Source organism: Oncorhynchus mykiss, chromosome 3 (assembly GCF_057628025.1).
Source record: "Oncorhynchus mykiss isolate SJ-2025 chromosome 3, ASM5762802v1, whole genome shotgun sequence".
NCBI classification, from domain to species: domain Eukaryota; kingdom Metazoa; phylum Chordata; class Actinopteri; order Salmoniformes; family Salmonidae; genus Oncorhynchus; species Oncorhynchus mykiss.
Window position 1 is genome coordinate 20,429,957 of NC_143024.1, and position 25,790 is coordinate 20,455,746.

Here is a 25,790-nt window from a genome sequence, read left to right on the forward strand (position 1 = left end):
TTGAGCAGAACTAGGCTAAAAGTGAATGCTGTCCACCCTATAGAAACACTGAAGAATGCCCACATTCCATCTCAATACTTTTGAAGTTCTTCCTGACCACGGCACTGCTCTGATACTTTCACAATGCATCCTTACGTGCTCCTATCCTCGTGATGGAAGTTTTAGACTACATTTTCTGCAATTCTACACATTTTGCAATAGGGTGAAGAGAAATGTTTGCAGTTTTTAATATGATATCTAAGTGAGAGTGACTAACATAATCAATAGGGCCCCCCGGTCCATGATTTCTACAAGTTTAGAAAGCTGGACACTAGACTAACTTACCAATGTAAAAAATGTTAGCAGACACGGCTAATTGAGTGAATGTCAGTGACTGACACAAGAGAAAAACTACTGATGCACAACCAGAGTTCAAAATAGCACCTTATGATTCTACTATTGTAGAATTCTACTAACTATTCTACTAACTCTCAATAGTAAGTTGAGACCCAGACTGAGTTCCTAAAAATCTTTTTTATTTCTCCTTTTTTTTTGCAGGCCTACAAAAGCCAATCCATGTTGTAGGCTGATGGGGGTGTATTACATGTTTACATGCTCATAGTAAAGCACTTGCCTGCCAACTCGGAATGTGCTGCTTGTGTGTGACCACTCAGATGAGGTCATGTGGTTTTAAGTCCTATGGTGCTGGCTGATGATGCTGCTCTTCAACATTCTACCAAATCAGCCTTTATTGATAGTGCATATATTCAGCATGGTACAATACACTTTTTCAAATGAAGTACAAGGTAATGAAATGCTGACGCCAACATTAGGCTGGGGCCCACAGCCATAGACAGATGCCTGACTGGCACACAGGAACAGGCAACACCGTCCATAACATACATATGACAAAACAGATAGATGTCGTGAGAGAACAAAACATGGCAGTCTATTAGCTGTTGTGTGTGAAACGTCATAGCCCTAATCTGGTACGGGTACCAGTCTGTTGAGCTATCATTTCCCATCTTGCCACTCTTTTTATGCTAAACATATTTGGCATATGACACAGAGTACAAGGTACCCAGGCCATCATAGCCCAGGTTCAGACCCAGGGTCAGACCTGAATAGATGGCAGTTTTAAATGTTGTGAGTGAAACATTATAGCCCAGGACGAGACCTGAATAGATGGCAGTCTTTTAAATGTTGCGAGTGAAACGTTATAGCCCAGGACCAGACCTGAATACATGGCAGTCTACACCCCCTAGAGTCGATGTCTGCTCCCCCCCCCCCCCCCCCCCCCCGCTGAAATCTAATTAGAATATTTTTAAAAATCCCCATCAAAATCCCTCTGTTTAAAGATGTACTATTAAGAAATCACTCCGCCATTTCCTGGTTGATAAACTGAAATGAGGTAAACTATTAGAATTTTATGACAAAACAGGCAGTCATTGTGTAGAGAATCATAGTTCCACCTAAACTGCTGTGAAATATTTTTTCAATAACCAAAAATACTGCTTGTGTACAAATCTGAAAGTAAAAGACGCGAAAATAGCACACATAGAACAGATCTACCGCTTCTTAGACTTGATCTATAGAGATCTATATAGTTATTGATCTATATAAGATCTATAACTCGTATTTCTATGTGAATTTGGTGGGGTTGCCCAAAAAGTTACATATTGTAGCTCTAAGCTAGAGAGATGTAGCTTTTTGGATGGGCTGCGTCTCAATTCACCTCATCCGCCAATGGCGTCCTTCCGCATCTGTGGTGGAAGGTGACCAAGCTACTGTTTGTCAGACCATGAGACATGGCGGAAATCGTTCTTCTCACAAAAACGTCTGTAGCGTCCGAACGGTTTGGCCAACAAACTAATGCGACCCCTCTATGGAAAGATGAGACTCTTAAATTTGAAGAACCCCTAAAGGATACTCCGGGAACATTTTTTTTTTAGGACAGACACTTTAAAACTAACTTCCTTTTGATGTATTGTTTGACCCCCCCCCCCCCCCCCCCCCATGAACTGTTCAGAAAAGGAGTTGTGAGAGAAACATGAGTATCAATGAAGATGCCAGCCACATTCCTGAGACTTTGAAGCTCGAGCCCTTCCCTTTCTCCGTGCTGCCACATCCTGCAGCGTTATTGTCGGGCTTGCTCCCCTCGCGGTTCCCCTCGAAGTGGACCGGCACACACCTGTTCTCCAGCACCTCACATGCCAGGATCAAATGCTTGGTCTCCTCCCGCACGCTGGACACACCGCAGGTCCCAGTCTCACTCCTCACTGTTAGAAACGTGAAAGGGCTTTGGCTGATGCACAGGTTCCCCTGGTACCTCTTTCCCCCAGAGCTGGAGCAGACCGCGTCCACCCTCTCCCGGTCTTTGGGATGGAGGAAGGACTGCGTGGGTCTTGAGCAGTCGTTTTTTCCACGTAGATACTTCTCCCACGCGTTGCGGTCCGTCGTTAACGGGGTATTTGGACGCACATGCCGGTATAGGAACTTTTCATGGCAGTTATTGCATCGGGACCGTTGGCAGGGTTCGACATTACTGTAGCCACTCACCCCCAGGTTGCCCAGCAACAGGCAGATGGAGAGAGAGAGGATGAGAAGTTTAAGGTTCTTCATCCTTTAGAAGTCTTGAAGCTGCAGAGAAACAAATAGCTCAGTGAGTGAAGTGGCTTGTAGGCCCCCCCATCTCATTTTAAAAAATCTATTACAGATGCCCATCTGGATTTAAATATGCACTGGAACTGAATGGGGCCGTCCCTATCTGATCCCTGGCTCCCTGTCATTCTCTGACCCCGTTAACACTCAGAGCTTCTACAACTGTTCTACAACCCATTGGTTATTCAATCAAAATGAAATATATAATGTGAACAGGATCTCTCTTCCTCCCATCTACAATCAAACAGGGTTCCAAAACAGGCATTGTTTACACGTGCACATTTAATCTGGCCGTATTAGTCAGGCAGGCTGTCTGCACTGAGGAAGGTATTCACACACAGGAAGGGCTTGAGTCTGACTCACACACAGCTCTCTCACACACAGCTGTCTCACACACAGCTCTCTCACACACAGCTCTCTCACTACTATTTACACACGTATCCCTCTCTAACACACAGAGATATGGGTATACATTAAGTTGTACATTACCTGGTTATGGATCCGTAATGTCTGCTGCAGTGTGTCTCTGTAATGGAACTCTGTTCCAGATTGGTGGAGAATAACTTCAGCCCTCAGCTCACACGTCTCATTCTTTTATTTTCCTTACAGGACTGTAGACGGGTGTGTCCCCATGTGTACGTAACGTCCTGCTGCGTGACTGCGTCACAGTGTGCATGTCTGCATGTCACAACGGGTTAGTGTGTGTGTCCACGGAGCTAGTTAAAGGCAGGGGTTTTGCAGTGTGGCCTTTATTCTCTGTTGCTGAAGGGATCAGGTTTCAGCTAAAAATACTGTCCAGTGGGGAGGATGGGTGGGGCTAGCGTATGGAGGATGGGTGGGGCTAGCGTATGTAGGATGGGTGGGGCTAGCGTATGGAGGATGGGTGGGGCTAGCGTATGTAGGATGGGTGGGGCTAGCGTATGTAGGATGGGTGGGGCTAGCGTATGTAGGATGGGTGGGGCTAGCGTATGGAGGATGGGTGGGGCTAGCGTATGTCGGATGGGTGGGTCTAGCGTATGTAGGATGGGTGGGGCTAGCGTATGTAGGATGGGTGGGGCTAGCGTATGGAGGATGGGTGGGGCTAGCGTATGGAGGATGGGTGGGGCTAGCGTATGGAGGATGGGTGGGGCTAGCGTATGTAGGATGGGTGGGGCTAGCGTATGTAGGATGGGTGGGGCTAGCGTATGTAGGATGGGTGGGGCTAGCGTATGTAGGATGGGTGGGGCTAGCGTATGGAGGATGGGTGGGGCTAGCATATGTAGGATGGGTGGGGCTAGCGTATGGAGGATGGGTGGGGCTAGCGTATGTAGGATGGGTGGGGCTAGCGTATGGAGGATGGGTGGGGCTAGCGTATGTAGGATGGGTGGGGCTAGCGTATGTAGGATGGGTGGGGCTAGCGTATGGAGGATGGGTGGGGCTAGCGTATGTAGGATGGGTGGGGCTAGCGTATGTAGGATGGGTGGGGCTAGCGTATGTAGGATGGGTGGGGCTAGCGTATGTAGGATGGGTGGGGCTAGCGTATGTAGGATGGGTGGGGCTAGCGTATGTAGGATGGGTGGGGCTAGCGTATGGAGGATGGGTGGGGCTAGCGTATGTAGGATGGGTGGGGCTAGCGTATGTAGGATGGGTGGGGCTAGCGTATGGAGGATGGGTGGGGCTAGCGTATGGAGGATGGGTGGGGCTAGCGTATGTAGGATGGGTGGGGCTAGCGTATGTAGGATGGGTGGGGCTAGCGTATGGAGGATGGGTGGGGCTAGCGTATGGAGGATGGGTGGGGCTAGCGTATGGAGGATGGGTGGGGCTAGCGTATGGAGGATGGGTGGGGCTAGCGTATGGAGGATGGGTGGGGCTAGCGTATGGAGGATGGGTGGGGCTAGCGTATGTAGGATGGGTGGGGCTAGCGTATGTAGGATGGGTGGGGCTAGCGTATGTAGGATGGGTGGGGCTAGCGTATGGAGGATGGGTGGGGCTAGCGTATGTAGGATGGGTGGGGCTAGCGTATGGAGGATGGGTGGGGCTAGCGTATGGAGGATGGGTGGGGCTAGCGTATGGAGGATGGGTGGGGCTAGCGTATGGAGGATGGGTGGGGCTAGCGTATGTAGGATGGGTGAGGCTAGCGTATGGAGGATGGGTGGGGCTAGCGTATGGAGGATGGGTGGGGCTAGCGTATGTAGGATGGGTGGGGCTAGCGTATGTAGGATGGGTGGGGCTAGCGTATGGAGGATGGGTGGGGCTAGCGTATGTAGGATGGGTGGGGCTAGCGTATGTAGGATGCATGTGTGCCTGTGTGTGATTAAGATTTGTCAATACATGCTCTTCAAGACCTGAATGAGTTAGTGTATGTTAGTGCTGGGCTAGAACAAAAGCCTGTTCACCCTGTATCTCTCCATGGTTGGTGACGCTGATGGTGTTTTTTAGCCATCTAGTCCATTGGTACTAAACACATCTAACGACAGAGTCTGTGGAACAACTAGCCTATGATGAGCCAAACGATGAGGGAGAATGAGAGAGAAGCTTATTCTAAAAAGAGCAACCTTTCACTACGTAGGGAAACCATCTGTGTTTCTATAGATGGACACATAGGGTGGATGGATTTATGGACTGTCTCTGTTCCTCTCTTACGTAGTGAAACCATCTGTGTTTCTATAGATGGACACAGGATGGATGGATTTATGGACTGTCTCTGTTCCTCTCTTACGTAGTGAAACCATCTGTGTTTCTATAGATGGACACATAGGATGGATGGATTTATGGACTGTCTCTCTGTTCCTCTCTTACGTAGTGAAACCATCTGTGTTTCTATAGATGGACACATAGGATGGATGGATTTATGGACTGTCTCTCTGTTCCTCTCTGACGTAGTGAAACCATCTGTGTTTCTATAGATGGACACATAGGGTGGATGGATTTATGGACTGTCTCTCTGTTCCTCTCGTATATAGGTAGAGACCATGTGAACATACTGAGCATTCTAAAGACTGTTAAGGACAAAGTCATGGGTTTTATGCATATGACTCAGACCTCATTTCAAATGTGAATTTGAGTATGTGTTATTTAAATATTTTTTTCTGTGTATTTTGGTATTTCCAAATACACAACCTAAAACAAATACTTTTATTTGAACTTGTATTTGTAAAAAACCAAGTAGTTGACCAAATTGTATTTGAAAGTGTTTTCAAATACTATTTAAATACCTGGGAGTGTATTTGAGTACTTCAAACACAATCCAATATTAAACTACTTGTTTTTTCAAATAAAAGGTTATCTGAATACTTGTTTTGAAATGTATTGAAAAGTAATTGAAATACCTGAAATAGTGTTATAACCCAGGTCTGATGACTAGGCCTACACATTTTATACATAGGAGTGACGTTGTACAATCATCACATTTCTCAAAACGAACAGTTCAAGTGTTACAGCCCCCCGACCCCTAAAATAAACAAATATCCACCCACAAGTTCTTGACAATATAACAATTTAATAGAAAAACCAAACATTTCACTTTCTCTTGTTTAACATTTCATTTACATTCCTATATTTGTGTATCTGTGTGCGCTATATAAACTGCAGCTCACATCATTGTAAAAACCTGGACAGGGAACAACCAAAGTGGTTTAAAACAATAACAAGACAACACAGTCATCAAACTGCCATTTTCATCGTGTGACTATTGACACATGATGGGTTTACATACAATTCACATGTTTCGGCAAGTCTGTGAATTACGCTCACAGACATGTATACATTATCAGACTTAAAATGAAAGGCCTACACAATAACAATTTTTGTATTTCAGAACCTTAAAATTCACAGCCCTCTGTTGCCCAATCAGAATTCTTAATTCCCTGTATAAGAGTGTTATAGTGACTTACTAAATATCACAATCGATTTCAGAAAACAAATGTTTGATTCAGATCATATTTATGAATGTCAAACTATCTCGATAAGGATGAACTTTGATTGAAAAAAAGAAGAAGAAAAAGTGTATTAATTGCCAAACTCACAATCAACATCTACTGCTTAATGGATTATTGGGTCATGTGTTTGGAACATGATTAGGATGACTTGAATTTCAGGCCAAACATCATGGCATGATTCTGTCATATTGAATGAGGAATCTTGTCAGTTCTAAACTGGACCTTTCTGTCCTGAACAAGATGCCCTGGTCAATATACATCAAAAACAACCTATCACGAAGTAGCAATGGAGATGGCTACAAAACAGGAAGAGCCAATCAAAAGGCCAGAAAATAAAAACATCAGTTGAAGAAAATTTCAGTCAATCAAATCATTACTACTTCCTGTGTATTTCCGTATTCAAGAACAATAATCAAGATAAAAACATGTAGGACAACAATAAAGAATGGCTTTAAAAAATAACATCATTCCTGCTTGTAAATTATTGCTTTCCAATGTCTTTTTTCATTTTCCTTTTCCTAGTGTAAGTAGAAAAAAAAGCACACTTGGGAGGGTGATTGAGGAAGAGCGTGAGTGGAGGAAGAGTGTGCTGGGTAACCCTGGGTAACAGAGGAAGGAATACAAACGAGTGAGAAAGGGACCCTGGGATTGCTGTGCATTCAGGTTGAGATCAATAAAGTTATACAAACACCTCCAGTAGACATATAACCGTATATAAACACTTGACTTATATACTGGGTATATGTAGGACTACATCAGGTTGTAGTTTCATATCCCCCTCTTCCCTTTACTAGTCATAGACATCTCTCTCAACCTCTCCCCCTCACTAGTCATAGACATCTCTCTCCCTCTCTCCCCCTCACTAGTCATAGACATCTCTCTCCCTCACTAGTCATAGACATCTCTCTCAACCTCAATAGTCATAGACATCTCTCTCAACCTCTCCCCCTCACTAGTCATAGACATCTCTCTCCCCCTCACTAGTCATAGACATCTCTCTCCCTCTCTCCCTCACTAGTCATAGACATCTCTCTCCCTCTCTCCCCCTCACTAGTCATAGACATCTCTCTCCCCCTCACTAGTCATAGACATCTCTCTCTCCCTCACTAGTCATAGAAATCTCTCTCCCTCTCTCCCTCACTAGTCATAGACATCTCTCTCCCCCTCACTAGTCATTGACATCTCTCTCCCCCTCACTAGTCATAGACCTCTCTCTCCCCCTCACTAGTCATAGACATCTCTCTCCCTCACTAGTCATAGACATCTCTCTCCCCCTCAGTAGTCATAGACAACTCTCTCCTTCTCTCTCCCTCACTAGTCATAGACATCTCTCTCCCTCACTAGTCATAGACATCTCTCTCCCTCACTAGTCATAGACATCTCTCTCCCTCACTAGTCATAGACATCTCTCTCCCTCACTAGTCATAGACATCTCTCTCCCTCACTAGTCATAGACATCTCTCTCCCCCTCAGTAGTCATAGACATCTCTCTCCTTCTCTCTCCCTCACTAGTCATAGACATCTCTCTCCCCCTCAGTAGTCATAGACATCTCTCTCCCTCTCTCCCCCTCACTAGTCATAGACATCTCTCTCCCTCACTAGTCATAGACATCTCTCTCCCCCTCACTAGTCATAGACATCTCTCTCCTTCTCTCTCCCTCACTAGTCATAGACATCTCTCTCCATCTCTCCCTCACTAGTCATAGACATCTCTCTCCATCTCTCCCTCACTAGTCATAGACATCTCTCTCCATCTCTCCCTCACTAGTCATAGACATCTCTCTCCATCTCTCCCTCACTAGTCATAGACATCTCTCTCCCCCTCACTAGTCATAGACATCTCTCTCCAGCTCTCCCTCACTAGTCATAGACATCTCTCTCCAGCTCTCCCTCACTAGTCATAGACATCTCTCCCCATCTCTCCCTCACTAGTCATAGACATCTCTCTCCCCCTCACTAGTCATAGACATCTCTCTCCCCCTCACTAGTCATAGACATCTCTCTCTCCCTCACTAGTCATAGACATCTCTCTCTCCCTCACTAGTCATAGACATCTCTCTCTCCCTCACTAGTCATAGACATCTCTCTCCCCCTCACTAGTCATAGACATCTCTCTCCCCCTCACTAGTCATAGACATCTCTCTCTCCCTCACTAGTCATAGACATCTCTCTCTCCCTCACTAGTCATAGACATCTCTCTCCAGCTCTCCCTCACTAGTCATAGACATCTCTCCCCATCTCTCCCTCACTAGTCATAGACATCTCTCTCCATCTCTCCCTCACTAGTCATAGACATCTCTCTCTCCCTCACTAGTCATAGACATCTCTCTCCAGCTCTCCCTCACTAGTCATAGACATCTCTCCCCATCTCTCCCTCACTAGTCATAGACATCTCTCCCTCTTTTCCACCTGAAACCACCATAACCACATTGTTAGGTGACATCGTCAATGTAGAAATATAAAAGTGTTTGTACAGTGTTGGTATAAATCTGCCTGCGTGAGGACAGTGTCCTTTTGAACATGCTACGGGTCGCTAAGCTAAAACAGCGAGGGGAGCAGATAGAGGATATTCACAGGCTTCAGATCAGAATATTCCCATATATATATATTCCCACATATTCCCCCAAAGCTGTAGATCACCTGGATTGCCTGAGGCTTCAAGTGAATGATTGGACTGATCTATCCATATGATGTACAGACCAGTGGAGCAGCATAGATCTAAACACACAGCTGACTCGGTTAGTGAAAGGCCATGTTTGTGTGTTACTGGTGAAGCAGTGCCTGCCTCAGGGCCTTGTGCATGCTCAGGTGGGATTGTGTGTTACATCTCTACAACAAATCCACTGGCTGTGGAGCTTGGGCAGTGCTAGCTACAGATGTCATTTTACATTTGCACAACTATCGCTGAACCCTGAATCTCTTCTCTCTCTCTCCCCCTTTCACGTGCTTATTGAACCTGCATTTGCATACCTAAACTTGATTTCACTCTCTCTTTTCCCTGATTAACTCGCTTTCTCCATCCTGGCAGTGCAATCATCTGAGCGATAATTAGACATGCTCTCTTTGGATCACGACAGGCAAAGAAAGAGAGCAAAGTGCACCAAATGAGAGAGAAGGAGACATTTGAGAGACAGAGGAGGTAAGTGGAAGAGTGTATGTGAGGTCACTCGTTGAAAGAGGGGTAGATGGGAATCTCAAAGTCATCGTTGTTGAAGTTGGCTGGCTGGTCCAGCATGGCGAGAACATCCTAGAGAGAGAGAAAGATTTAACTTGAAAGCAACATGACAACACATAACAAAAGACACAGATGGAGACATGGGGAAGGGAAAGGCAGATTGATATAGGTAGAGGGAGAGAGACTTACAGGGAAGATGTCAGGCTGGTTGTTCTGTGTGTGGGGGTGCTGCTCTGCCCTGTTCTGAGCTTGCTGCTGGCCCTGCCACTGGGGCCACACTGCCTCCACTGCCCTGGAGGGGAACTGCTGCCCCGACCCCAAGCCATCTATCAGAGACAATGGGCGATTCAGTATCTAACTACACCAGCATACACAAACACATAAAAACACTACTGTAGTTGACACACACACACACTCTCTCAGGGTCACGTACCATATCCGTTGGAATTGAGGCTGGCGCGGGGGTTGATATTTGGGTAGTTAGCCCCCATGGTGGGGGTCGGAGCAGCAGTGGTGGGCATCGCCCCAAATGAGGAGGAAGAGCCCCCAACAAAACTTCCCATGGCAAACTGGGGAGACAGGGCCTTCCCTGCCTGGGGCACCACCTGCTGGGCGGGAGGTGAACAACACCATGTTATTATTCACACTTTGTTGAAACTGTCTGGGTGTGATACTCAAAACACAGGTTACACAGGAATAACAGACGAGGTCCTTTACAACGCTAAGATACAGAGATGCAAGAACCCCAGAGCACTCATCCCCATCACACCAGCTACAGATGTAGGATTTCAATTTGATAACCCTGTTCAAGGAAAACTGTCCTGCAATGCAGCCAATTTTAAACTTGGATTGTATTTGAGGTTTAAAAAAAGCTTCTGACAATTGTAATTTCCACAAACAAATTATAATACACAAAATAATTAATATTTCCTGTTGCTGCAGGATTATTTTCCTGCTGTAGAAAAGTCTTAAATTAAGATTCTACATCTGTAGCACTTTGGGCAACAACAGAGGATCTAAACTTCAGGTTGTTTGGACAGCTTCTACCTGCAGCTGCCAGCTGTCTCACCTGGTTGTTGAAGGGGGGTCTAGCCCCTGCTGCTGGCCCCGGCCAGCTCACCGCTGCCCCTCCCTGTAGGGGGCTGCTGTTGGAGGGGGGTGCCCCGTTCTGACGGGACATCTGAGCCAGCACCTGGCCTGCGGAGTGGGATGGCTGCACCATCTGAGGGGCCATCCCTACTGACCTGGAATTAGTTCATAACAACAGGACATTACAATCTCTTATTCAGTATACATGGCCCATAGATCAGTTTAAAACAGTACAACAGAGGCTAGTGGTCATACCTGCTGTATGTGTCGTTGGAGCGGTTGGCAGTGGTGTAGTTGTTGTTGTCCTGAGGGTAGATGGGTACTCCGGTGGCAGAGGTGGAGGGCAGGAACTTGGCCTGGTCTGGGTTGGGGTACATGGAGGGGTGCATCTCTGCCTTGTCCATGGTCTTACTGTGGTCAGTTCCAGCTGCGGTCACGGCCTGGACAGGCATCTGACATGGACAACGGTCAACAAGCGGTCAATACTCACTAAAGGCTTGGAGGTAGGTACAACAATACAACTTTATTGTCCATGTTACAGCGAACAGTAGAACGATCTCGCCCCCAAGACATCACACATACAGTGAGATAAGCACAGGATCAAGCTGCAGTCCAGAACCGCTGGATGGAGGACTTGTTGTGGGGTTAAGGCCCCAGTTAGGTGTGTGTTTTAGTCAGTGCTAGTCTTACCTGTGGAAGTGTAACCTGTCCTGCCTCGTACAGACCATCTCTCCCTCCTCCCCCCAACTCTGCTTGCTGCTGCTGCAACTGTCTGGAAAGGGGGGGGGAAGGGGGAGAGAGACAAAAGAGAGGGAGAAAAGAGGGGGTGGTAGAGAGTGGTAGAGGGAGAAAAGAGGGGGTGGTAGAGAGAGAAAAGAGAGGGAGTGGTAGAGTGGTAGAGAGTGGTAGAGGGAGAAAAGAGAGGGAGTGGTAGAGTGGTAGAGAGTGGTAGAGGGAGAAAAGAGAGGGAGTGGTAGAGTGGTAGAGAGTGGTAGAGGGAGAAAAGAGGGAGTGGTAGAGAGTGGTAGAGGGAGAAAAGAGGGGGTGGTAGAGAGTGGTAGAGGGAGAAAAGAGGGAGTGGTAGAGAGTGGTAGAGGGAGAAAAGAGGGGGTGGTAGAGAGTGGTAGAGGGAGAAGAGAGAGGGAGTGGTAGAGAGTGGTAGAGAGAGAAAAGAGGGAGTGGTAGAGAGTGGTAGAGAGAGAAAAGAGGGAGTGGTAGAGAGTGGTAGAGGGAGAAAAGAGGGGTGGTAGAGAGTGGTAGAGAGAGAAAAGAGGGAGTGGTAGAGAGTGGTAGAGGGAGAAAAGAGGGGGTGGTAGAGAGTGGTAGAGGGAGAAGAGAGAGGGAGTGGTATAGAGTGGTAGAGAGAGAAAAGAGGGAGTGGTAGAGAGTGGTAGAGGGAGAAAAGAGGGAGTGGTAGAGAGTGGTAGAGAGAGAAAAGAGGGAGTGGTAGAGAGTGGTAGAGGGAGAAGAGAGGGAGTGGTAGAGTGGTAGAGAGAGAAAAGAGGGGGTGGTAGAGAGTGGTAGAGGGAGAAGAGAGAGGGAGTGGTAGAGAGTGGTAGAGGGAGAAAAGAGGGAGTGGTAGAGAGTGGTAGAGGGAGAAAAGAGGGAGTGGTAGAGAGTGGTAGAGAGAGAAAAGAGGGAGTGGTAGAGAGTGGTAGAGGGAGAAGAGAGGGAGTGGTAGAGTGGTAGAGAGAGAAAAAAAGAGTGTTAGCAGTGACAACAGAAAATATCATTTTCGTCAAGGCCCTCCACCACTGCTCGGGAAACCAAAACACCTGCCGACCAACAGCACTTGCCCCACCACCAGTCACTATGGTAACCAAGAAGAAAAGAGCAGAGGGGGTTCATTACCAACACCGTGGTCATGATGGATATCTTACTGCTGTTGAGGAGGGAGAGGGAGACGGGGAATCACCCAAAAACAGAAAGGCCCGGTCAAGTCAAGTAACAATCCACAGCCCTTACCAAGGGGTGAACTCTGAACCAGACCAGAGAGAACAAGAGAATAAAGGGAACAAGAGAGAAATAGAGTTGTAGTCTCCAGTGAAGCAGCAGCAGCAGCCCCAGCTGACCCATGCCAGGGGGGGGGGGGGTTGAGGGGGTCTGGTCTCACCTGGCAGCCACCTGCCCTGGGCTGTGGGACACAGGGGGGAAGTTAGGACTGCTCTCCCCCAGCGAGGGGGGCAAAGACACAACTGAGGACGAGAGGGGGGTGAGGGTGTCCTGAGTTGAGGTTCTACTGGCCCACAACAAAAACAAGGGGTGAGGAGGAAAGGAAGGGAGAGAAAGATATGGAGGGGAGGTGAACATACTGACAAACACACATCCTGGAAGAGATGACATCACATTTCCTAAGGTGGCTCAACAGATTGGTTAGGCAGAGTGGAGATGTTCAGATGTTGAGGTGGAATAGAGTTGTGGTGTCTATGTGTTGTAGGCGTCTCACACTCAGGTGACTTGCGTTGGTGCAGATAATACGTGTGTGCGTGTTGGTGTGTGTGTGTACCTACTTGGCGTTGGTGCAGGTGTGTGTGTACGTGTGTGTATGTGTACCTACTCGGCGTTGGTGCAGATGATGTGTGTCTGTGTGTGTATACAGCACCTACTTGACATTGGCGTTGGTACAGATGATGTACTCTATCTCCTCAGAGAAGGGGTTCTGGAAGGTGAAGGAGCTGGTCCTGATCCAGAGCCAGTCTCTGGTCTTGGACAGGAAGCGGAACATGACGGACAGCACCTGACCCTTCAGCTTGACCACCTGCTGGAAGCTGTCTCTCAGCAGTTCCTGGTCCTCAGGGTGGGCCAGCTCCAAGATGTTCTTACCCAGCAGTTCCTGGGGAACACACACATACACACAAACACACACACACACAAACACACACACACACACACACACACACACACACACACACACACACACACACACACACACAACACAGAACAAGTTAGATCAAGCTTACAGCTGTCACAGAGTTTAAACACATACTGTATCCTGATACACAGTTTAAACACATACTGTATCCTGATACACAGTTTAAACACATACTGTATCCTGATACACAGTCTAAACACATACTGTATCCTGATACACAGTCTAAACACATACTGTATCCTGATACACAGTTTAAACACATACTGTATCCTGATACACAGTTTAAACACATACTGTATCCTGATACAGAGTTTAAACACATACTGTATCCTGATACAGAGTTTAAACACATACTGTATCCTAATACACAGTTTAAACACATACTGTATCCTGATACAGAGTTTAAACACATACTGTATCCTGATACACAGTTTAAACACATACTGTATCCTAATACACAGTTTAAACACATACTGTATCCTGATACACAGTTTAAACACATACTGTATCCTGATACAGAGTTTAAACACATACTGTATCCTGATACACAGTTTAAACACATACTGTATCCTAATACACAGTTTAAACACATACTGTATCCTGATACACAGTTTAAACACATACTGTATCCTGATACACAGTTTAAACACATACTGTATCCTGATACACAGTCTAAACACATACTGTATCCTGATACACAGTTTAAACACATACTGTATCCTAATACACAGTTTAAACACATACTGTATCCTGATACACAGTCTAAACACATACTGTATCCTAATACACAGTTTAAACACATACTGTATTCTGATAAACTATGAAATGTGATGCTGGGTGTTTGTCCTACTCTAGCCCCAGGCTGTGAGGCCTACCTGAGGCTGGAAGCCCACTGTGGCCATGCAGCGGTGGTCTACGAAGGTGAAGAGGCCCTGGCAGTTGTGACGAGAGATGAACTCCACCGGAACGCTGATGCTGTTTATGTCTGTGTCGCTCGGGCAAGAGGTCACCTAGACATCAAGGGGGGAACAAGTGTCTGCAAGATGGTGGTTCCATGAGCCCATCCAAACATTGGACATTAAGTTGTCCCATCTTACCTGAAGTCTACCGATGGCGACTAGACAGTAGCGACTCCCCTGAATATTGTCTGCTTCCTCATCTGTTAGATTCACCCCTGAAATGCGAGCAGGCAAACACACACGACTCAGTATGCAGCAGTAGTGTATACATTGGATATATGCCAGTACAGGGACAAAGTGGAGTCGCAATTCAACGGCTCAGACACCAGACGTATGTGGCAGGGTCTACAGGAAATCACGGACTACAAAAAGAAAACAAGCCTCGTCACGGACATCGACATCTTGCTTCCAGACAAACTAAACACCTTCTTTGCCCGCTATGAAGATAATACAGTGCCACCGTCGCGGCCGACGTGAGTAAAACACTTAAATGTGTTAACTCTTGGAAGGCTGCTGGCCCAGATGGCATCCCCAGCCGCGTCCTCAGAGCATGCACAGACAGGCTGGTGTGTTTACGGACATATTCAATCGCTCCCTATCTCAGTCTGATGTCCCCGCTTCAAGATGGCCACCATTGTTCCTGTACCCAAGAAGGCAAAGATAACTGAACTAACTGACTACCGCCCCGTAGCACTCACTTCTGTCATCATGAAGTGCTTTGAGAGACTAGTCAAGGATCATATCACCTCCACCTTACCGGCCACCCTAGACCCACTTCGGTTTGCATACCGCCCCAACAGGTCCACAGACGATTCAAGCCATCACACTGCCCCAATAGGAATACCTATGTAAGAATGCTGTTCATTGACTACAGCTCAGCATTCAACACCATAGTACCCTCCAAGCTCAAAATTAAGCTTGAGGCCCTGGGTCTCAACTAGAGGTCGACCGATTAATCGGAATGGCCGATTAAATAGGGCCGATTCAAGTTTTCATAACAATCGGTAATCAGTATTTTTGGACACAGATTTGCTTATTTATTTTTTTACACCTTTATTTAACTAGGAAGTCTGACTAGCAAGTCAGTTAAGAACACATTCTTATTTTCAATGACGGCCTAGGAACGGTGGGTTAACTGCCTTGTTCAGGGGCAGAACGACAGATTTTTACCTTGTCAGCTCGGAGATTCGTTTTTGCACCCTTCCGGTTACTAGTCCAACGCTCTAACCACCTGCCTTACATTGCACTCCACGAGGAGCCTGCAAGACTACCTGTTACACGAGGGCAGCAAGAAGCCAAGGTAAGATGCTAGCTAGCATTAAACTTATCTTTTAAAAAACAATCTTAACATAATCACTAGTTAACTACACATGGTTGATGATATTACTAGTTCATCTAGCGTGTCCTGCGTTGCATATAATCGATGCAGTGCCTGTTAATTTCTCATCGAATCAGAGCCTACTTCGCCAAACGGGTGATGATTTAACAAGCGCATTTGCAAAAAAAGCACTGTCATGCACCAATGTACCATAAACATCAATGCCTTTCTTTAAAATCAATACACTGCCTGCCCTCCGGGACACCTACAGCACCCAATGTCACAGGAAGGCCAAAAAGATCATCAAGGACAACAACCACCCGAGCCACTGCATGGTCACACCACTACCATCCAGAAGGCAAGGTCAGTACAGGTGCATCAAAGCTGGGACCGAGAGACTGAAAAACATCTTCTGTCTCAAGGCCATCAGACTGCATAACAGCAATCACTAACTCAGAGATGCTGCTGCCAACATTGAGACCCAATCACTGGCCACTTTAATAAAATGGATCACTTCATACAATGCCACTCTAAATAATGCCACCTTAATAATGTTTACATATCTTACATTACTCATATCACATGTATACACTGTATTTTATACCATCTATTGCACCTTGCCTATGCTGCTCGGCCATCGCTCATCCATATAATTATATCCACATATTCTCATTCACCCCTTTAGATTTGTGTGTATTAGGTAGTTGTTGGGGAATTGTTAGATTACATGTTAGATATTGCTGCAGTCGGAACTAGAAGCACAAGCATTTCGCTACACTCGCATTAACATCTGTTAACCATGTGTATGTGATCAATAAAATGTGATTTGATATAAGAGCTATGCCATAGGTTAGTTAGTTAGTTACCTGTGGGGGGCCAGGACTTGATGTATCCAGTGCAGTGGACCACCACATACTGAGGCTCTCCATCCTTGGGTGGGCCCAGACCATTCCTACAGGGGAGAACACTACCAGTCAAGGCATAGTTCACTACACATTGTATTCAGGAAAGTATTCAGACATTTTGACTTTTTTCCACATTTTGTTAAGTTAAAGCCTTTTTCCTCATCAATCTACACACAATACCCCACAATGACAAAGCAAAAACAGGTTTTCAGAAATGTTCGCAAATTTATAAAAAAAACTGAAATATGACATTTACATAAGTATTCAGACCCTTTACTCAGTTGTTGAAGCCCCTTTGGCAGCGATTAGAGCCCAGAGTCTTCTTGGGTATGACGCTACAAGCTTGGCACACCTGTATGTGGGGAGTTTCTCCCATTCTTCTCTGCAGATCCTCTCAAACCCCGTCAGGTTGGATGGGGAGCGTCGCTGACCAGCTCTTTTCATGTTTCTCCAAAGATGTTCGATCGGGTTCAAGTCCAGGCTTTGGCTGGGTCACTCAAGGACATTCAGAAACTTCTCCCGAAGCCACTCCTGCATTGTCTTGGCTGTGTGCTTAAGAGTCATCGTCCTGTTGGAAGGTGAACCTTCGCCGCAGTCTGAGCTCTCAGGAGCAGGTTTTCATCAAGGATCTCTCTGTACTTTGCGCTGTTTATCTTTCCCTCGATCCTGACTAGTCTCGTAGTCCCTGCCGTTGAAAAACATCCCCACAGTATGCTGCCACCACCATGCCTCACCGTAGGGATGGTGCCAGGTTTCCACCAGGCGTGACGCTTGGCATTCAGGCCATAGTTCAATCTTGGTTTCATCAGAACAGACAATCTTGTTTCTCATGGTCTGAGAGTCATTTAAATGCCTTTTGGCAAACTCCAAGCAGGCTGTCATGAGCCTTATACTGAGGAGTGGCTTCTGTCTAGCCACTCTACCATAAATGACTGATTAGTGGAGTGCTGCAGAGATGGTTGTCCTTCTGGAAGGTTCTCCCATCTCCACAGAGGAGCTGTCAGTGTTCTTGGTCACCTCCCTGACCAAGGCCCTTCTCCCCCAATTACTCAGTTTGGCCGAGTGGCCAGCTCTAGGAAGAGTCTTGGTGGTTCCAAACTTCTTCCATTCAAGAATGATGGAGGCCACTGTGCTCTTGTGGAACTTCAATGCTGCAGAAATATTTTGGTACCTTTCCCCAGATCTGTCTCTGGTACCGCGACACAATCCTGTCTCTGAGCTCTATAAACAATTCCTTCAACAACGTGGCGTGCTCTGACATGCACTGTCAACTGTGGGACCTTTTATAGACAGGTGTGTACCTTTCCAAATCATGTCCAATCAACTGAATTTACCACAGGTGGACTCCAATCAAGTTGTAGAAACATCTCAAGGATGATCAATGGAAACAGGATGAACCTGAGCTCAATTTCAAGTCTCATAGCAAAGGGTCTGAATACTTATGTAAAGGTATTTGTTTTTTATTTTAATAAATGTGCAAAAATGTATAAAAGCCTGTTTTCGATTTGTCATAATGGTATTGTGTGTAGATTGATTAGGAAAAATGTATATTTAATACATTTTAAAACAAGGATGTAACATAACAAACTGTGGAAAAAGTCAAGGGGTCTGAATACTTTCCGAATGCACTTTTTACAGTAAAATATACAAGAATGATCTCACCTGTTCCTGCTCCGCAGGAAATGCAATCTGTTCATAGACATGGGCTCCACTGGACACGAACCACATCTACAAACACACACATTTCAGAATACACACGCCCAACACAGGTGCATACAGCCATATACACATGCAAGCTCATCACACACACCTCATCCTACATATGAAAGATCGTCTGGCTCCCATACACATCCTGACGGAGGACTGCTGTCCCTCCTTCTTAACTGTTCCTGTCTTCAGGTCTAACATCCTCCCTGAGAAAGAGAGAGAAGGGTCATTACCCACAGTCATTAGTGTTGTGTGTGTCTCCTACCTATATTATAACTCTGCAGTACAGAGCTGCTCCTTTAGTTCATCTGTACCACCTGTATTATAACTCTGCAGTACAGAGCTGCTCCTGTAGTTCATCTGTACCACCTGTATTATAACTCTGCAGTACAGAGCTGCTCCTTTAGTTCATCTGTACCACCTGTATTATAACTCTGCAGTACAGAGCTGCTCCTGTAGTTCATCTGTACCACCTGTATTATAACTCTGCAGTACAGAGCTGCTCCTGTAGTTCATCTGTACCACCTGTATTATAACTCTCTGCAGTACAGAGCTGCTCCTGTAGTTCATCTGTACCACCTGTATTATAACTCTGCAGTACAGAGCTGCTCCTGTAGTTAATCTGTACCACCTGTATTATAACTCTGCAGTACAGAGCTGCTCCTGTAGTTCATCTGTACCACCTGTATTATAACTCTCTGCAGTACAGAGCTGCTCCTGTAGTTCATCTGTACCACCTGTATTATAACTCTGCAGTACAGAGCTGCTCCTGTAGTTAATCTGTACCACCTGTATTATAACTCTCTGCAGTACAGAGCTGTTCCTGTAGTTAATCTGTACCACCTGTATTATAACTCCCTGCAGTACAGAGCTGCTCCTTTAGTTCATCTGTACCACCTGTATTATAACTCTGCAGTACAGAGCTGCTCCTTTAGTTCATCTGTACCACCCATATTGTTATTCTCTGCAGTACAGAGCTGCTCCTGTAGTTCATCTGTACCACCTGTATTATAACTCTCTGCAGTACAGAGCTGCTCCTGTAGTTCATCTGTACCACCTGTATTATAACTCTCTGCAGTACAGAGCTGCTCCTGTAGTTCATCTGTACCACCCATATTGTTATTCTCTGCAGTACAGAGCTGCTCCTTTAGTTCATCTGTACCACCTGTATTATAACTCTGCAGTACAGAGCTGCTCCTGTAGTTCATCTGTACCACCTGTATTATAACTCTGCAGTACAGAGCTGCTCCTGTAGTTCATCTGTACCACCTGTATTATAACTCCCTGCAGTACAGAGCTGCTCCTGTAGTTCATCTGTACCACCTGTATTATAACTCCCTGCAGTACAGAGCTGCTCCTGTAGTTCATCTGTACCACCCATATTGTTATTCTCTGCAGTACAGAGCTGCTCCTGTAGTTCATCTGTACCACCTGTATTATAACTCTGCAGTACAGAGCTGCTCCTGTAGTTCATCTGTACCACCCATATTGTTATTCTCTGCAGTACAGAGCTGCTCCTGTAGTTCATCTGTACCACCTGTATTATAACTCTGCAGTACAGAGCTGCTCCTGTAGTTCATCTGTACCACCTGTATTATAACTCCCTGCAGTACAGAGCTGCTCCTGTAGTTCATCTGTACCACCTGTATTATAACTCTGCAGTACAGAGCTGCTCCTGTAGTTCATTTGTACCACCTGTATTATAACTCTGCAGTACAGAGCTGCTCCTGTAGTTAATCTGTACCACCTGTATTATAACTCTGCAGTACAGAGCTGCTCCTGTAGTTCATCTGTACCACCCATATTGTTATTCTCTGCAGTACAGAGCTGCTCCTGTAGTTCATCTGTACCACCTGTATTATAACTCTCTGCAGTACAGAGCTGCTCCTTTAGTTCATCTGTACCACCTGTATTATAACTCTGCAGTACAGAGCTGCTCCTTTAGTTCATCTGTACCACCTGTATTATAACTCTCTGCAGTACAGAGCTGCTCCTGTAGTTCATCTGTACCACCTGTATTATAACTCTCTGCAGTACAGAGCTGCTCCTTTAGTTCATCTGTACCACCTGTATTATAACTCTGCAGTACAGAGCTGCTCCTGTAGTTCATCTGTACCACCTGTATTATAACTCTGCAGTACAGAGCTGCTCCTTTAGTTCATCTGTACCACCTGTATTATAACTCTGCAGTACAGAGCTGCTCCTTTAGTTCATCTGTACCACCTGTATTATAACTCTCTGCAGTACAGAGCTGCTCCTGTAGTTCATCTGTACCACCTGTATTATAACTCTGCAGTACAGAGCTGCTCCTGTAGTTCATCTGTACCACCTGTATTATAACTCTGCAGTACAGAGCTGCTCCTTTAGTTCATCTGTACCACCTGTATTATAACTCTGCAGTACAGAGCTGCTCCTGTAGTTCATCTGTACCACCCATATTGTTATTCTCTGCAGTACAGAGCTGCTCCTGTAGTTCATCTGTACCACCCATATTGTTATTCTCTGCAGTACAGAGCTGCTCCTGTAGTTCATCTGTACCACCCATATTGTTATTCTCTGCAGTACAGAGCTGCTCCTTTAGTTCATCTGTACCACCTGTATTATAACTCTCTGCAGTACAGAGCTGCTCCTGTAGTTCATCTGTACCACCTGTATTATAACTCTGCAGTACAGAGCTGCTCCTGTAGTTCATCTGTACCACCTGTATTATAACTCTCTGCAGTACAGAGCTGCTCCTGTAGTTAATCTGTACCACCTGTATTATAACTCTCTGCAGTACAGAGCTGCTCCTGTAGTTCATCTGTACCACCTGTATTATAACTCTGCAGTACAGAGCTACTCCTGTAGTTCATCTGTACCACCTGTATTGTTATTCTCTGCAGTACAGAGCTGCTCCTGTAGTTCATCTGTACCACCTGTATTATAACTCTCTGCAGTACAGAGCTGCTCCTGTAGTTCATCTGTACCACCTGTATTATAACTCCCTGCAGTACAGAGCTGCTCCTGTAGTTCATCTGTACCACCCATATTGTTATTCTCTGCAGTACAGAGCTGCTCCTTTAGTTCATCTGTACCACCTGTATTATAACTCTCTGCAGTACAGAGCTGCTCCTGTAGTTCATCTGTACCACCTGTATTATAACTCTGCAGTACAGAGCTGCTCCTGTAGTTCATCTGTACCACCTGTATTATAACTCTCTGCAGTACAGAGCTGCTCCTGTAGTTAATCTGTACCACCTGTATTATAACTCTCTGCAGTACAGAGCTGCTCCTGTAGTTCATCTGTACCACCTGTATTATAACTCTGCAGTACAGAGCTACTCCTGTAGTTCATCTGTACCACCTGTATTGTTATTCTCTGCAGTACAGAGCTGCTCCTGTAGTTCATCTGTACCACCTGTATTATAACTCTCTGCAGTACAGAGCTGCTCCTGTAGTTCATCTGTACCACCTGTATTATAACTCCCTGCAGTACAGAGCTGCTCCTGTAGTTCATCTGTACCACCCATATTGTTATTCTCTGCAGTACAGAGCTGCTCCTGTAGTTCATCTGTACCACCCATATTGTTATTCTCTGCAGTACAGAGCTGCTCCTGTAGTTCATCTGTACCACCTGTATTATAACTCTCTGCAGTACAGAGCTGCTCCTGTAGTTCATCTGTACCACCCATATTGTTATTCTCTGCAGTACAGAGCTGCTCCTGTAGTTCATCTGTACCACCTGTATTATAACTCTCTGCAGTACAGAGCTGCTTCTGTAGTTCATCTGTACCACCTGTATTATAACTCTCTGCAGTACAGAGCTGCTCCTGTAGTTCATCTGTACCACCTGTATTATAACTCCCTGCAGTACAGAGCTGTTCCTGTAGTTAATCTGTACCACCTGTATTATAACTCTCTGCAGTACAGAGCTACTCCTGTAGTTAATCTGTACCACCTGTATTATAACTCTCTGCAGTACAGAGCTACTCCTGTAGTTCATCTGTACCACCTGTGTGTACCTGTATTGTTACTCTCTGCAGTAGAGAGCTGCTCTCGTAGTTTGTCTCCGTCGTCCGGGTGGAGCTGGTCGTAGAGTGAGGAGCCTAGCCAGTCAGACTGTGATTGGTTAAGAACAGGGGTCAGGGAGTCTGACACGTAGACGACCCGTCCACTCTCACACGACACCACAAACAGGAAGCCATCAGCAGCTTCCAGGATCAGGTGCTTCAGCTCCTACAAAGAGAGGGATGGGGAGTGAGAGGAAAGGAGAGGTAGAGGAGAGAGAGAACGATGGAGGGAGAGATGACATGGAAGATACACTCAGTTATTATTGTGCAACAAACACACATGATAACATTTCCCCTTGTCATCTCTCAGCCCCCTCTCCTCCCTTTCCTTCCTGCCTCTCTTTCTCTAACCTGGTCGGTGAGGAAGGATGGTTTGTATGTCCCGTCTGCTGCAGTGTTGCCGCTCCCTCTCAGAGACTTCATGTGGGACACGGCCATGCGCAGGATGGTCAGCTTATCTGGTTTCCGTGCCAACGCGCTGCAGGTGGGAACCATGTCTGACAGCTCTGTGATGTAAGCAGTCATCTTGTTCCTCCGCCGCCGCTCAATCTCACTGTGGTTCTCCCTGGAGCGAGGGAATGAGGGAGGAGAGGAAGAGAGGAGAGGAGAGTAGGAGGAGGGACAGGGATGGGGTAGAGATGGGAAGAAATAGGAAGGGCAGAGAGTAAGAGGTAGAGGAGGGATGGGGTGGGGTGGAGAGAAAGAGGGGTGGATATAAATGGGAAGAGGTGGGCAGGTAGGTGGACAACATGGAGTAGACTTTAGTGTTGGCGTAACCAAATGATATTTTCAGATTAGGATGAGGTAGGTGGAACAAGCATGGATTGATAAATATAACAAGGAGTGAATGATCCATCAATACGATAGATAAATGTAGAGATCGAGATAGAGAGAACCTGGTCTTTCAAAGCAAGACAGAGTGATAGAGGAGAGGAAGTGCTGAAAGAAAAAGACTTCAGAGATCCTGAGAGAGAGAGAAGCAGAGAGGGAAGGAGGGAGAGAAAGGGGTTGTGCTCAGAAGAAAGGGATTGATAGGAGTGAACAGGTGTCCCTGAGCTCAGGGGTTAGTAGTAGAGACAATAATCACAGTGGTGTGATAGGGAATCTGGTGTCTCGGGATGTGTGCATGCAGAATATCTGTATTATACACACGCACAAACACGCACCAACAACCTCCTTATTCTACCTGGCAAATCGCTCTTTGTCTCCTCCTCCTCCATCGTCATCACACCTGGTCAAAGACAGAGAAGAAGATCTGTCATCAAAACAACCAACACAATACAGTCAGATCAGATAGAGAGAGGGAGAGAGATGAGAGAGCAAGAAAGAGCGAGAGACAGGTGTCAATCCTACCTGAAGAGCTTGCTTCCATCATCATCATCATCATCATCGAAGTCTGGCCTGTGAGGAGGTAGACAGAATCCAGGTTTGCAAAGTTAACACCAAAGAATGGATCAACAACTTATCGGTGTGATTCTGATTCTGCACCTATGGACAACTTCTACCCTGTGCTGTCATAGCTATAGACCGTCTGTTAAAGTTGTGACATAGTGATTGACTGATTCATTGGCATTGTATACTATACTCACGCAGCTCGTCTCTTATTGGACCCTTTTGGCACAACAGCACTGCTGCTTGCCTGGGCCCCACCGGCTCCCAAACCCAGAGAGTCATCTGGTATGTCTGCCACACACACACACACACACACACACACACACAGACAGACAGACAGACAGACAGACAGACAGACAGAGATAAATTATGCAACGTAACGTTACACGATGCTACAAGTGTACTTCAATAACACAACTGTTTGTTTAATTTATTTAGCCATAAACGTATCTACCGGGACATATGTTGCTCCAGACAGCCATGTAGTAACACACCTGAGTCAACTAACGTTAATCAACCAATCGTAAGAATTGATTTAGACGAATAAAATGGTGTGTGAATGCTGGATTGAACCATGCAGCTCTCCAAGCCAGAGCGTGTGACCACTGCAGTTGTGAGTATAGCGAGCTAGCTATTGCCTCTCTGGTAATGAAACTGGCTATGCGTTAACTTACCTAGCCACAAAGCTCGCTAGCTAACAAATACTGTAGCTACAACTAACTCGCTAGCTATGCTAAGCCAAGCAGAACAAGCTAACTGTCAGGTGGTCAAAAAAAAAGCTAATGATTCGTTCAAAATAACACTTGTTTTGATGAAATATTGACACAAACTAGCTAGCTAGTTAGTAGCTAACTTGTCTGAGCATAACCTACGCAAGTCTGTCACCTAGCAAGCTAGCTAAAAATGATAACTAGCTAAGCTAACATGGCGAGTTGGCAACATTAACCTTAGGTCATGCCAGCTAAATGTAAGACAAGCTATTTGCCCAGGTTGGTAGCTAACTACGATGTTGCAAGACAGAAACGTCAATAGCTAGCTAAGTAGTTAGCTAGTTAAATTATTCAATTCAAAGTAAAATATTCAGTTAGCTTGCTTTCGCTGGCCAGTTAGCGCAGCTGGGGCTAAGCTATCTAGCTCCCTAATGCTGTCATCAGACGCAATCTGGAGAAAGTGACAGATTCGGTCAAAGGGCCACGGATCGCCAATTTTCCATCTGCATTATCACCTATAACATTTGAACTTATTCCCACAAGTTTAAAACTTTACTGTACCTGGGATAGAAGAGTCCATGTCCGGGTTGAATAACATAAACAAACCAAGTTACAGTAAACTGCGGAAATTTCCTCAGTCCACAATCCTCTCAGATTTACCGATTTTAACTATATCAGCAAATAAAGAGGGGACGTCATGACTCGTGTTTCTTCATCATCAGCCAGTGGGGGAAATTACAAAATAAGAATTAAAGTATCTATTTTCCCCGTTTGGAAACCTTCTAGATCCAAGATGGCGTTCACGGCTAATAGCAATAACTGTATAGGCTCTAGCTATGTAACACTTTTCTTCAATCATTAGCGGGATACAAGTGACATCCAATAAGAGGGCAACCCCAATGTTTGACCACTTACACAGAATCACAGGCCAGAACCATCTGTATAATATTTTATTTGAGTCAAAGCAAGATCTTAACCTTTAAGATTATTTGAGTGATATGTTATACTCACATTATAATGTAATAAACCTACTACTCCTATTTCAGAAACATATTGT

The 25,790-nt window shown here is 45.7% G+C and overlaps 2 protein-coding genes across 7 annotated transcripts; both read right to left on the reverse strand.

Moving 5' to 3' along the window:
- Nucleotides 1-498: 498 nt before the first annotated feature.
- Nucleotides 499-3,268, reverse strand: LOC149984447 (angiogenin-like). Its single transcript, XM_090224192.1, has 2 exons — nucleotides 3,130-3,268; nucleotides 499-2,619 (listed from the first exon to the last, which is right to left on the reverse strand). Exon 2 carries the CDS (start codon nucleotides 2,599-2,601, stop codon nucleotides 2,005-2,007), a length of 597 nt encoding a protein of 198 aa, XP_090080318.1. The 5' UTR covers nucleotides 2,602-2,619; nucleotides 3,130-3,268; the 3' UTR covers nucleotides 499-2,004.
- Nucleotides 3,269-6,098: 2,830 nt separating this feature from the next.
- LOC110501040 (aryl hydrocarbon receptor nuclear translocator) lies at nucleotides 6,099-25,610 on the reverse strand. 6 transcript variants are annotated; one of them, XM_090224202.1, is made up of 19 exons: nucleotides 25,295-25,607; nucleotides 24,221-24,314; nucleotides 23,985-24,032; nucleotides 23,818-23,862; nucleotides 22,983-23,196; nucleotides 22,584-22,797; nucleotides 18,686-18,788; nucleotides 18,538-18,603; nucleotides 16,837-16,922; nucleotides 14,791-14,867; nucleotides 14,569-14,703; nucleotides 13,428-13,654; nucleotides 12,935-13,057; nucleotides 11,512-11,593; nucleotides 11,077-11,273; nucleotides 10,802-10,976; nucleotides 10,166-10,337; nucleotides 9,922-10,058; nucleotides 6,099-9,804 (listed from the first exon to the last, which is right to left on the reverse strand). In XM_090224202.1, the coding sequence occupies exons 1-19, from the start codon at nucleotides 25,329-25,331 to the stop codon at nucleotides 9,721-9,723; spliced, it is 2,316 nt and encodes a 771-aa protein (XP_090080328.1). In that variant the 5' UTR covers nucleotides 25,332-25,607; the 3' UTR covers nucleotides 6,099-9,720. The 6 variants fall into 6 exon arrangements, with proteins under 6 accessions (XP_090080328.1, XP_036823933.1, XP_036823954.1 ...); XM_036968038.2 differs by having other exon boundaries at nucleotides 10,166-10,340; XM_036968059.2 differs by lacking the exon at nucleotides 12,935-13,057 and having other exon boundaries at nucleotides 25,295-25,610.
- Between the last annotated feature and the right edge of the window lie 180 nt (nucleotides 25,611-25,790).